The sequence below is a fragment of the Coenobita brevimanus genome, chromosome 112 (genome assembly GCF_032717465.1).
Source record: "Coenobita brevimanus isolate Jiangsu-jjx chromosome 112, ASM3271746v2, whole genome shotgun sequence".
Lineage (NCBI taxonomy): Eukaryota > Metazoa > Arthropoda > Malacostraca > Decapoda > Coenobitidae > Coenobita > Coenobita brevimanus.
The window spans coordinates 36,502,115-36,516,523 of NC_137065.1; the positions used below are offsets into that span (position 1 = coordinate 36,502,115).

At 41.4% G+C, this 14,409-nt stretch overlaps 1 protein-coding gene across 1 annotated transcript in view; it reads right to left on the reverse strand.

Moving 5' to 3' along the window:
- The window catches only part of kto (mediator complex subunit kohtalo), a 110,291-nt gene that overhangs the window by 52,431 nt on the left and 43,451 nt on the right, over positions 1–14,409 (reverse strand). The window contains exons 20-25 of the mRNA XM_080286583.1: positions 12,713–12,839; positions 11,518–11,654; positions 9,375–9,505; positions 8,938–9,119; positions 5,602–5,814; positions 4,875–5,101 (exon numbers count right to left, since the gene is read on the reverse strand). Coding sequence (XP_080142709.1) covers positions 4,875–5,101; positions 5,602–5,814; positions 8,938–9,119; positions 9,375–9,505; positions 11,518–11,654; positions 12,713–12,839 — 1,017 coding nt within the window. The remainder of the gene's footprint in view (positions 1–4,874; positions 5,102–5,601; positions 5,815–8,937; positions 9,120–9,374; positions 9,506–11,517; positions 11,655–12,712; positions 12,840–14,409) is intronic.

Here is a 14,409-nt window from a genome sequence, read left to right on the forward strand (position 1 = left end):
ATCTGTCTTTTGACCCCCAGCTTAGAATGTTTACTCCTGAATAATACATATATATATATATATATATATATATATTAATTTTCGTTTTTAAAGGCTCCAACATGCTTGCACGTGTCGGCCTTGGTCACCTAATGGCGGCTCTCCATGCTGCACGATCCATTACAGCCTCCCTGTTCAGTCTCTTAACCCTGAGGTCACACTTAATGACCTCATCCCATGTCTTTCTCGGTCTACCCCTCATAACCCCACCCCCAATATTAACACTTCTCACCTTCCTCACCCAATTATCATCCCCCATCCTCTCCACATGTCCAAACCATCTCAATCTACCTCTCCTCATCACAACACCAATACGCTCCAGTCCCATCCTACCTCTCAACTCTTCCATCGTAAACCCAATCCCCTCCAGGCCTTGGACGCAGGGACGCACTGCACATCCACCTAATCATTGTCATTTCTGTACGTCTGAGCCGGCAAATATTTTCCTCCTTCACTGCCCAGGTCTCACTACCATACAGCATTACACTCCTAACACATGCTGCATACAAGACCCCTTAGAACGTAGGAAGAGTCCTCTCAATGTCAGGAGAGGCAAGAGCTCCCTGAACTTCTTCTAACCGCTTCTCACCCTAGCCACAGAGCTAGCTCTAGCTCCACCTCCAGCACACAACATGTCTCCCAAATAACAAAACTCTTCCACACACTCAAGAAATTCACCAGCAAGTTCAATCCTTTCACGTCTGACAATCTCTATCTGCTCACCCCGACAAGCCGTACACATAAAATCAGCATTTTCTCGGTCTACCTCTGATACCACTACATCTCTTATGCACCCATTTATCACACACACTGCACAAGATGGAATTACTTCCCACGCCCTTGTGGCAAACTGCACATGGCCACTCTCCCTCGTCTTTGACAGTGCCGCCACCAAACCTAGATATCATCACTTTTGTTTTATCTGCATTTACCCTTAAACCCTTGTGCCCCATACCATCTCTCCACTTACTAAACCTTTCCTCCGCCTCCCTTTCGTTCTCTGCAATTAACACCAAATCATCAGCATACAACAACTCCCATGGGAGTCCGTTTCTAAAGTCACGTGAAAGGGCTTCAAGTACCATGATAAACAACATGGGACTCAAGACTGACCCCTGATGCACACCAACATTCACGGAAAACTCATCACTCAAATCTCCATTCACTCTTACCTGTGTGTGAGCACCCACATACATAGCCATAACCACCCTAACCAGCCACTCCTCCAAGCCAAGCTTTCTCATAGCCCACTTCACCACCTCTCTAGGGACTCTGCCAAAGGCCTTTTCCAAATCAACAAAAACAAAATAAAGATCCCTTCTCCTACCAATATATTTTTCCTAAAGCTGTCGAACAATGAATATAGCATCAGTGGTCCCCCTACCTGGCATAAACCCAAACTGCATCTCATCAATATTCACTCTTTCTCTAATCATACCTTCTAAAACTCTCTCCATTACCTTCATTATCTGATCTAAAAGCTTTATACCTCTATAATTTCCTCTTTCCAGGGCATCACCCTTCCCTTTATGCACATTTACAATTACAATCTTCAGCCAATCATCTGGGACAACACACTCATAAATAATCCTATTTATCAGGTCAGTGACTAAACTCACCCCTGTATCGCCTGAGGCCTTCAACATTTCGGCAGTCAACCCAGACACACCTGCTGCCTTCCCCACCCTCATCCTGCCTATTGCCTCACTCACAGTAGCAGTATCAACCAAAGGCCAAGGGCCAGACACTGGATCTGCTGGCTCCAAACCTTCCCTGTCCCAGTCAAACTCCTCATTCAACAATCGGTTATAATGCTCTCTCCATGCATCTTTTATATCCTCACTGTTCACCACTACCCTTCCTTCATCATTCTTCACACACTGCTCACCTATAATATCCCGATTATCCCTCTTCACTTGACCTGCCACCCTAAATATCATATTTTTCCTTTCCCCATGATTTAGGTTATCAAGTAATAGTCTCTGTGACTCAGACTTTGCTCCGTATACCTCTCTTCTAGCCCTACGCTTGGCAGCCAAATATTCCTCTTTGCTACCACCCTTCTTCTATTCCCCGAAAAGCCTTCTTTTCTCCTTAACTGCAGCTTCTACACCCTCATCCCACCACCATGTTACTTTATGTCTTGGTGGTCCTCTTGTCCAACTGCATGTTACCTCAGTAACTCTCAAGAAATTGTTCTTGAGGGCTCTGTACTGTTCATTAACGCCTCTGTCTACAGTTCCCTGTTCAGCCACCACTCTCCTCAACTCGCTATAGAAGGCATCCCTTACTACTTGGTTTTTCAGCTTCCATATTTTCCTCCTAGGTACATAAGTCCTCTTTTTCATCACTTGTTCTTTAAGCACCATATCACAAATCAATAGTTTGTGCTGCTGCACACACTCCTCACTTCCTATAACTTTAACATCCCTCACTAATCTCCTATCGGCCCTCCTAACCAGAAAATAATCTATATGACTGCTATTTCCCCCAGACTCATACATAATTAACCTACTGTCTCTTTTCCTAAAATATGTGTTGCACACAATCATGTCCGTTGCCTCTCCAAACTCGAGTATCCTTTCCCCTTCTGCATTCCTTAGACCATAAGCACATCCCCCATGCACTCCTTCATAACCTTGTGCTGCTTCACCTACATGACCATTTAAGTCCCCTCCCAAAATCACTCATCATCCCGCATACCACCCACTACACATATTAAATCATCCCAAAATCTATCTTTCTCTGCTTCATCCAATCCTGCCAGTGGAGCATATGCCGATATAATCGCAGCTATTTTTCTACCCAACAGAATTTTCATTACCAATATCCTATCACTTACTCTCAAAATATTCATAACATATTCCACCCATTTCTCCGCAACCATCACACCAACACCTCCATATCCGTCTGTCCCCCCCTGCCAAAACAACTTATAGCAACAGTCCTTCCCAACAATCTTTCTGGCTGATCCACCCACATACCGGACTTCCTGCAAGCACGCCACATCCACCCACCTCCTAATGAATGCCTCAACGACTTCCCCCACTCTTCCCCTCAAACTTCCCACATTCTATGAACCCACCCTCATCCCCATGGGAGATTTACTGTCCTCAGGCTTGCTTTGAAACTTATTTTGTTTTGTCATCTTCAGTATTAATATATATATATATATATATATATATATATAGGGACAGAGGAACAGGAGGTTAGGATGATGATGATGATGATATATATATATATATATATATATATATATATATATATATATATATATATATAAACGGTATATATATATATATATATATATATATATATATATATATATATATATATATATATATATATATATATATATATATATATATATATATATATATATATATATATATATATATATATATATATATATATATATATATATATACATCCATCCATCATCCAATCCTATGTTGCCCCATGAGGGGCACAGGAACCCAGCTCCAGGGAAGTTGGTCCTGACATTCAAGATGAGAGTGACTAGCCTTACTCATCCTTGAGTGGCATTATGTAAGCAATAAACCCCATCCACCCCTTGGATATAAACCTACACAGGCTCAATCCGACTGGAGCACCTTAATTACCCACTAAACCACAGGCGACATAATTTGGCTATATGGTTACCACCCAGCAAAGTAAATGTTTCCTTGTGTGATGGAAACCATTTGGCTAGTCACTAAATGTAGAGTTACCCATAGGCAGAAGGAAAAGGAAAGAATGAAAGACAGAAGAGGGTTATAATGTCACCCACCGGCAGAGGGAAGAGGAAAGAATGAAAGACAGAAGAGGGTTATAATGTCACCCACCGGCAGAGGGAAGAGGAAAGAATGAAGGAAAGAAAGATGAGGAAGGAAAGAAGGAAGAGAGGAATGGGCAAACACACAAAGCAGCACTACATTGAATGAGTTGATGGCGAGTGCCCTCATCTACCACAAATACAGACAGATAGATAGATAGATACATACATACATACCCTGCAGATGGATAAGCTATATACTAGTTTTAAAGCCCAGATGATACAACCAGCAAAACAACGTTGATAAAATATTGTTGACTTAATGTTACTTTCCTTTTCAAGCACAGAGTGTAACATAAAATTTCCTTTCCCTCTTTCCTACAAAATTTCCATGACAATTTTTCTATGCTGGAAGGTGGTCCTTCTCACTATTTCCTGCTGCCTTCGGCTGGAGAGTCAGGTGAGTGGGGTTGGGAGCCTTCCTGCTTTTCTATCCTTGTCTTTAACTGACAGAATAATTTTGTTGGTTACAACTTTTCCTACACCGAACTGTCATGAATGAACCAACAAATCTGTTGCTGTTTGCTCTCCTCTGTACTCCTTTATGTTATCTGTCCAGTCCCTAAACCCAATGACCATTTTGTGGTAATCACATCCCAGGTCTTCTTATGCCTACCTCTCGTGGCTCAACCCTACACACTCACACTCCTACATCTTTTCCAATGAATTTTCATTCCTCATTCTCTCGCCTTGCCCAAGTCATCTCATTCTCACTCTATGCACTACTGTACATTACCAATGTCTTCAATTAAAGGCAGATCTTTCAGCAGTTAATGGGTAATTTTCCCAACTGCAACTGTGTCATCCAGGTAAAAAAAAAAAAAAAAAATTGGTCACCATCACTACTGTACTCAAACCTACATATATTATATATATAACCTCCTTTATATATATCCTCCTTTACTGCCACAGATTCACTACCATTAAGCATTACATTTCTCACAGCAAAATGTGCTCTTAAATTAGACAAATATGCCTTAAATAAGTATAAAGGTCTGACCTTTAGCACAGCCAAGAGAGGGCTAAGTGTCATGGCAGTATGTGCAGCAGCCAGTAAGTGTCTGTCACAGCTGAGTCTGATGCTGCGTTGTGACATGCCAGCAGCCACACCCTGTGATGACCCAGCGGAGTACTGTGCCGGTTGGGGCGTATCCACACTCTTGAAGATACGCAACAGGAGATGGCAGGTTAACCGTGCTCCAGGCTCAGCATCTGGGTTACCCTCGCCTAACAAATGAAAAAGAGAAATGTGTTACAAGGTATACTTTGAGATGGTTTGGCGATGCGGAGAGAATGGAGAGAAAGGAAAATGTGAAACTGGTTGAGTTAGTTTATGTGAGTGAGGTGGAGATTGAAAATGAGGACAGATAAGGTGAAGAGGTACAGTATATGGATGAAAATGGAGTAAGTTGGATGGAGGGCAGACTAATGGCAGAGGAGAGGGTGACATGGAGATGTGTTCATAGTCAATCACTTCAGGATTAAGATGTCTGGTTACAGACAGATGGAAAAACAAACAAACAAACAAACAATATGGATGCCTGGTGGTTGGCTGAGTTATTGGGCTCCAAATGTATGAGGCAAATACAGGTTCAAGGATTTTAGATACTTCTTAAGCTCTGATTTTTGTTAGACAACCATATTCTGTATCAGCTGTATCAAAAAATACATAGGTAGTATGGATGATACAGAACAGAAGGCATTAAAATACAAAAAAGAAATCTCACCTGTATTCCATGCCTCCATGAGTGAGGGCAGCACAACACATTTGAGGAAATCATGAAGCGTGAAGCAATGGCGAGAAATGAGAATGGCTGTGAAGACAGCAAGGGAACTGTGGATGTTTGGTGTTGAGTGTGGGTCTCTAAGTCCCACCTGACCCAAGACATCAATGTATCCTGGCGAATCTTTGGACGAGCAGCACAGCGCATTCAACACACCTGTCAGGAGATTTGCTATTCTCACTCATCTCTACATTTCTGTTTTCTACTGGTGCTTAACTTATAACTCTGTGTAAAATAGTGATATTCAACAACTCCATCTCACCTGGGTGCAGGAGTTGGACATTATCATGTGGGGACATCGAAATAACCAGGCAACAGCCAGTTATATAAATGCCCCTATCCCCCAAAGAAAGATGAAATACTGCAGGGAAAGGGCAACTTCAGCCTGCAGCTAACAAAATTCATGTTTAGATGAGTCTTGGACCACAACACTATCAACAGAACAAATATGATGTTATTCAATTAGTGACAGTGGTTTTCTTTCCTTCATTCTTTCCACTTCCTTCAGCCTGTGGGTGACTCGACACTAAGTGACAAGCCAAATGGTTTCCTGTGCACCAGGAAACCATTTACTACGCTGGGTGGTAACCATATAACCAAATTTTTGCGCCTGGTGGTTTAGTGGGTAATTATTGCACTCCAATCAGATTGAGCCAGTGAAGGTTTATATCCAAGGGATGGTTGGGGTTGATTGCTCATGTAATGCCATTCAGGGATGAGTGAGGCTGGTCACACTCATCTTAAATGTCGGGACCAACTGCCTAGCCCCGGGCTCCTACACTCCTCATGGGGCAATGTAGGATTGGATGATGGATGGATGGATGGATGGTTAAAAGGGGGTGTAGGTCTATTGTCAAATTAAATGGTATAGAGTATATATCCAAAAAGGAAAACAAACATTTCAAAAAACAAATTCACTGCTTTACTTACAACTTAATCAGACTTGTCTCCTTCAAAATACTTCCCTCCACTGTTCATGCAATGTTCCCAACACTTTTTTCCAGTTCTGGAACATGTCGTGGAACTCATTTTCTGAGATGGTGTGCAGTTCTTGTAGTGAATTTTCAATTTTCTTTCATCACTATCAGCTAAAACTGGCAACCCTTCAGGATGGCTTTAAACTTGGTGGGGGAGGGTGTTCACAGGGTCCAAATCCAGAGACCAGGGAAGCTGGGGGACAATAGCTGTCTCACGCATCACCAAAAAGTCACAGATAAAGGGCAAAGTGTGAGCAGGTACACTGCCATGGTGCAGCATCCAGGTTTTGTTTGTCCATGCCTCAGGCCTCTTCCTTTGCACTGTTCCCCTCAAATGCTTCAGGACATCCAAGTACAACTCTACTGACTGTATGTCCACATGGAAAATAACTCAAGATGGATGATGCCATTCCAGTAAAAAAAAAAAAAGATGATCAACATTACCTTCACATCTGAGAGACTCTCATGTGCTTTTTTTGAGTCGCGGTGACAAGTCGCAGTGACAATATTCCAACCCAGCAACGGTTACCTTTTTGTTTCGACATCACAACCATACACCCACGTTTCATTACTTGCTAAGATATGTTTCAGAAAGTTTTCATAGGCATTCTGACAATCAAACAGCTCCTGCCTGCCTGTGACACGGTTCTCTTTTTGCTCATCTGTCGAAAGAAGTGGTGCAAATTTTGCAGCAACATGATGCATTTTAAGTTTTTCAGTCAAAATTGTGTGGCACAAACTCTTACCGATGCCTACTTCTTCGGAAACTTTATGGAGTCAGACGATGATTTTCACAGATCACAGTGCGCACTTTCTCTACATGATCATCATCTGCTGACATGGAAAGCTGTCCAGATTTGGGACTGTCTTTGGTGGATCCTCTGCTCAATCTGAACTGCTGAAACCATTTGTGACATAGCATTCAACACAAACAATCCTCCCCATAAGCCTGTTGCAACATATGGCAAGTCTTTATAAAAGATTTCCCCAACATGAGACAAAATTTCATGCAAACACGCTGCTCTTCAAGATCCTTCATTGCTAAACTCCCAACAAATTGCCAAGAGAACTAAATACCGGTACTGTATATTTTTTACCTCACAGAAACAGACCTCCTCCACAACTTGAATACTTAGTAGTAGTTCCATGAAATTCAGTGAGTCATAGTTATGAGGTATTATTGAGTCTCCTTGGTTACTACTGTCATTGCATAAACCCTCCCAGTACAATTACATTTGGCCACAAAATCAACTGTACGATGTTCAGGAGCTTCATCAGATTCGAACAAATGTGCTATAGTGGTTAAGGGTGCACACTATCAATCGAAGGGTCAGGCATTCAATCCCATGACAATGGCTGCAATCAGTCAGAGTGCTACTTTGTTCACCTAAAGTCCTCTACATAATAAGCAAGCTTTATATCTTGACACAAGTCAAGAGTGAGAGCAGTGGAAATGAGTTATTTAAGAGGAGCCTGTGGAGTCACGTGGAGAGACAGGCTGACGAATGAGGATATACAGGAGCGTTGTGGTGTGGATGTGGATGTGATAGGAAGCGTTATGAGGAACACACTGAGGTGGTTTGGCCATGTGGAGAGGATGGAGGGTGAAAGACTGACGAAGAGAGTGTATATGAGTGAGGTGGAGGGGGGAAGAGGGAGGGGGAGGCCGAGGATGAGATGGAGGGATGGGGTGGAGAGGTATATGAGAGAGGGGGGTGTGAGTTGGGAGCAGGGCAGTGAAATGGCGGGGGACAGGGCGACTTGGAGGCGATTTGTTTGTGGCCACCCCAAACGGGATTGAGGCGTCTGGCAATAGATAGATAGATAGAGATTTATATCTTCACAAATTGGGGAATGCACGGCATAAATTATCTTCATTATCCTCCTCCTCTTCCTCCTCATCATCATCGAGATCTCTATTCCCATTTAAGCCTGGCGGGGGGGGGGGGGGGCGAACACCCAATTAAATAAGACACATTCTCATTTATTCACCATTCAATCCCCTGGAATCTTGACTCCACCTCACAGGCATAAACATCCACACCTAGGAACATAAAAATTCAATTACTCAAATATTATGATGAGTTCAAAGGAAAGAAAAGGTTATTAAAATTTTATTAGGTCACTTCTTCAGCCAATGGAAATCTTTCCTCTACTGTACTATTCCTCCCATGAAAAATGTGTTTAGGGCTACTCAGAATAATACAATACAGATGTCCTTGGACTGAGGACAATATAATGCTTGTATGAATGATGATATATTTCACTGGTCCTTCTCACAATTCTACCTCAGTCTACTCACCCAGCCACTCAGCAGACAAGGCATTACATGAGGCAGTCAGCTCAGCACACAGGATGGCCATATCATTTAACTTCTCATTTGAGGTGTTGGGAGAACAGGCATCAATAATGGCATTACATACAAAGCTGTAGCGATTCCCAGCATCACCCAATTGCTTCAGTACTGCACTATCTACCTTCAGTCTGAAAGTAAAAGAACCAAATATAGAAAATTAATGCTTTGTTCACTTACAGTCACAAGAAACTTTTTATATAGAGACTATGAAATCAAAAAGTAATATTTTTATCTCTGCATGTTTGTTAATCCCCTCAGAAGCAAAAGCATATCACACTTATGCTGTTTCACTTAAAGTAACAATTTGCCTGCACATATCATATACCTTACTTGAATACTGATTTTACTAAACCCTAAACAGACAATAAGTATACTGTACTTACTTTGGATTCTTTATATACTCATCCATAAATTGTAGGTTCCATCGGTATGTACCCTGGGCTGGTGTGATGCTGGCATAGAGGGCCTGTTTGATCTTGGGGTACATGGCCGAGAACAGTTCATAATGCTTGGACTGCAAACAAACAGAAACATATATGTAAAACTTTATCTATTTACAGCTACAGAAGTCATCGTTGTAGGTCAGTGATGTTCTAAAATTTATCAACTTTTTCCACACATTTGGTATTGCAAATAGGAAAAAACTGGAATATCAGTTTTGAAGATGGCAATTAACTGGCAGTTTTTCTAGACAGGTCTCCCTCATTTTATGATCAGGTAGGTTTACTGCAAAATCATATTACAGTGCCCTCAGCTGGACCTCTCATGTCAGATCACTTGCTAAAACCGCCTCAAGGAAACTTGGATTATTGTACAGAGTCCGTAACTTCTTCGCCGATGAGCAGTTAGCTATAATTTATAAGAGTCATGTGCGCTCTCAGCTTGAATATTGCTCACCCTTGTGGAATGGTTGTGGAGAGGTTGCATTAAGACAACTAGACAAAATTCAGAATAAAGCTGTTAGAATCATTAACAACCCTGCCATTACATATAAACTACCTCCCCTGCAAGTAAGAAGGAATGTTGCCTCCCTTGCATTATTTTACAGATATTTTTTTGGCAAATGCTCAGACGAAGTTGCGTCCATGGTGCCACCTCTCCATGCCTTCCCTCGTGCTACACGGGCATCTGGTAACGCTCATGACTGGAATGTCACTCAACCACATTGCAGAACTTCTGCCTATCAGAATTCTTTCATTCCCCGAACTGCATCTCTCTGGAACTCGCTTCCCCAGAGTTGTTTTCCTCCAAATTTCAACCTACAACTGTTCAAGTCTAATTCTTACAGATATTTTATGAACAGAGGACACCAGTAATCTGGTGTATGGATTATTTTTTTTTCTCCATTTGTTTTTCCTTCCTCCGTTCTGTTATTTAAAAAAAAAAAAAAAAAAAAAAAAAAAAGGGCTCCAACATGCTTGCATGCCTCGGCTTTGGGCACCTAATGGCTGTTCTCCATGCTGCTCGATCCCTGGCAACCTTCCTATTCAGTTCCTTATCCCTGAGGTCAAGCTCTATAGCCTCATCTCATTTTTTTTTTTTTTTTTGCAATTCTACGCTTGTCATCCTCCACTGAAATGAACAGATCTCTCTATCTTGTTTTTTGTTTTTTCTTGGAGGGAACAATCATAATGGCTTCTGGCCTTTGGTTCCCTCTTCCTTGCATTATTCATATATACAGTATATCTATCTATCTATATATACTGTATCTATATCTATATCTATCTATCTATCTATCTATATATATATATATATATATATATATATTTATATATATATATACTGTATATATATATATATATATATATATATATATATATATATATATATATATATATATATATATAAATCAATATGCCCCATCTAACTCTCTACTTCTCTGCACCACAACACCAATACATTCAAGCCCCATCCTTCCTCTCAACTGTTTGACTTTAAGCTGAACATACTGTAACATGTGTAATGGGGATACATTTCTGGAAATGGTCAACCATAAGACATAAGTATAATAATATGTCTCCAATTCACCTGCACCAGTGAAAATATCACTTCACTCTTCGCATTAACTCCAACACCACATTAGTTTGATCACAAACACTGCACAGTTGTGATTGCAATGGCTGTGATGGCAAGATGGCACATGTGACTTAATACAGGTTTCAGCTCAGATACAACATTGGGCATTTATCCACTGACAAATGGTGACATGTAAAGGTGCATGATATGTAGGAGGACTATCGGGCCTTGGGAGCAGGCTGTGAAGCCTGTGCCCAGAGTCGAGCACATTAAAAAAAAAGAAAAAAAAGGCAGCAGGCTTGCATGCTGATTACTACTGAGGCTTTGTAGGGGATCATGGCAACCATATATGCAAAAATGGCAATGTACTGTACACCACAAAATTATGCTAAAATCTTAAATATTAAAAGCGATGATTGCATAAATGTTGAATGTAAAACAAAGGAGACCTGTACTTTACTGTGCTATTAAACAACAAAATGTAGGTCTATGGCTGCCTCACATACAAACCTTCAGAAAGGAGCATGAGGCATACAGTTCATAAAGGTAAGCAAACACAACACGCTCTGGTGAGGTGCACTCAGACGGGCTGGCCTTTACTAGCCGACACAAACTCTCAAAGATTGCACACGTCTGCTCCTGGGACACTATAGGGGAAAATGGAAAAATATTATCATATACTGTGCAATGTTTTTACTGCTCAGGCTGTCCCTACTTGACGTCAGGGATGTGTTCCAAAAATCTCAATTTTTTCCATACAATTAGCAATGTAAACTGTGGAAGGTGGTTTATTGGCTCTTTAATATGGGTAACAACAGATTTTTACATGAACATTTTCTATTATTTTCTAAGGACTTTATAGCAAAAAATAACACAAAATGTGACTTATAACAGACTTGATATATCATCATCATCATCATCATCATCATTATCATCATCATCCAGACCTCCCTTCTCACCCTTGGGCAGGGTGAGGAGTAGCAACGTCTAGACAGCCTAAGTTTGCCCAATTCAATGGGTCACACTTCCATTCACTCATCATTCAAGCCCTCGGAATCCTGGCTCCATCAGATAGGCCCAAAAGATTTCACTATGTTCTGTAGTTCACATATACCAATCTGACTGAGTTAATTCGAACACTGTCACATTAAAACACGGTGCCAATTCCCTGGTTATGTGCTTCTATGCACAAAATTCATCCAGCCAGCTCAGTCTCTTGTCAGTCCCTTAGCCTCACCAACTTCCATACCTCTCTTCCTCACACACTCATCCACCATATTCCTCCACCTTCTTCTTGGCCTACTTCGCCTGCTGCCTCCATCAAATTCACTCATATATACCTTTTTCACCACTCTTTTGTCATCCATTCTCTCCACATGACCATCTCAGTACACTGCCTTCAATTGTGGTGTCCACAGACTTCCTCACTCTGCATCTTTCACGAATCACATTATTCCATATCCTTTCCACTCTCTGTACTCTACGTGCATTCCTCAAGAGTCCCATCTCCACTGCTCTTACTCCTGACTTTTCATCTTCATGCCACACCAGTCTCACATCCGTATGTTAAAGTTGGCACCTACACTCCTTCATGTAAGCCTCATATTAATGTAGCAAGAAGGCTGTAATGAGACTTCAGAAGAGACAGATAAGAAGGATGCAGTTTAGGTATATTCCTTCCCAAACAAGGCTCTCTGTCACTCACCAAGAAGGCAGCAATGGTATTTTCTCAGCACACCAACCACATGCAGTAGCAGTGTGGGGCAGTACCAACCAGCTAGGCACCCTCTTTCTACCAGCTGGCTCTCAATCTCATTCACCTCCTTGATCATCTGCATGATGTGAACACAACAAGTAACCTCTTCAGTCCATGATCTTATCTCATCCTTATTGTTACCAGATAATTATATTTAGATTAAGAGGGCACTTCTGTATTGAAGGTGGTTAATAAAGGCCACACCTAACTCTTCTAGTTTAAAATACTTCTCCTGAGCTGAATAAGACTGTCTGATGATTGCAGAAAAAAAAAAAAAAAAAAAAAAAGCCACAGTACTAAAGGAGATGCATAAAGGACAATAATTAATGAATATACAGACATCATCATCATCATCGTTTTCAGTTTTAACGTCCGTTCTCCTTATAGCATGGGTCACATGGGTTCACCTAACAGCTCCAACAAATTCTCAATGCTCTTTCGGAGGCTCCACAAGGCACAGAAGGGCCTAAGGCCATGCTACTGTAATCTAGATCATTTAACCCCTCAGCTGCGTATAGCATTCCGGAAATGCCATTCGGTAGAATGCATCATTCATTCTGGAAGAGCTATGTGAAATTTTTTGAACGTTTTGGTCATTTTTTGTGCCTACTGCATGCTTATGCTTGATAAGTGGGTCACAAATTGTCAGTGCGGAGAGCAAATTTTGTCTGACTAATATGTTATCATGTTTGGTTAAGTATTAGTGGGTCAAAACACATGATGAAAATACAATTTTTAAAATTTGGTTTTCCCACACCACGGACATAGGAAATTTTTAGGGATGCCGCAGCCTAGGGGTTAAGCCACAGACCATGATGCCAATTTTATTTAATTTTTGCCACCTCCACACAATTTTATTCAGCTCTGGGAAGACTTCTCAGCCAGATAATCAAAACACCAACATGCAAAACATTTTGAATCATTATCATCATCATCATCAGCAGCAGCAGCAGCATCCTAGCTGTTTTCCCCATCTATTATGGTATGAGGTGTGACCTAAAACACTAAAAACAGGGAAAACATGACAGTGGGAAATTTATCAACAGCACATCCAGTGAAATGAGCCAGTCAATCATTCACACATCATTCAAGCCCACAGAATCTTGGCTCCAGTTCACAAACCTAACCATATCCAAAGTTGTCTACCTATCAATCTAATGCCAGAAGCCTCAATCCTGTAAGGGGTGGCCACAAACAAAGCGCCTCTATGTCTCCCTGTCCAACGCCATTTCACTGTCCTCCCCCCAGCTCACACCCCCCTCTCTCATATACTTCACTCCATCCCTCCATCTCATTCTTGACCACCTCCTCCCTCTCTCCCCCTCCACCTCATTCACATACACTCTCCTCATTAGTCTCTCACTCTCCATCCTCTCCACACGGCCAAACTACCTCAAAGTATTTCTCCTAATGCTTTCTATCACATCCAAATCAAAATCAAAATCTCGTTCACTTCTTCATTTGTCAATTTGTCTCGACATAACTCCACATGTTCCTCTCAAATAACTCATTTCCATTCCTCTTACTCTTGACTTGTGTCCTTCTAACAAGGTCCAAGCATCACTTCCATACATTAGGGTTGGTATCACAATACTATCAGGCAGTGACTTTTTTACTTCCATAGTCTCTTCCCTGTTCCTTATCAC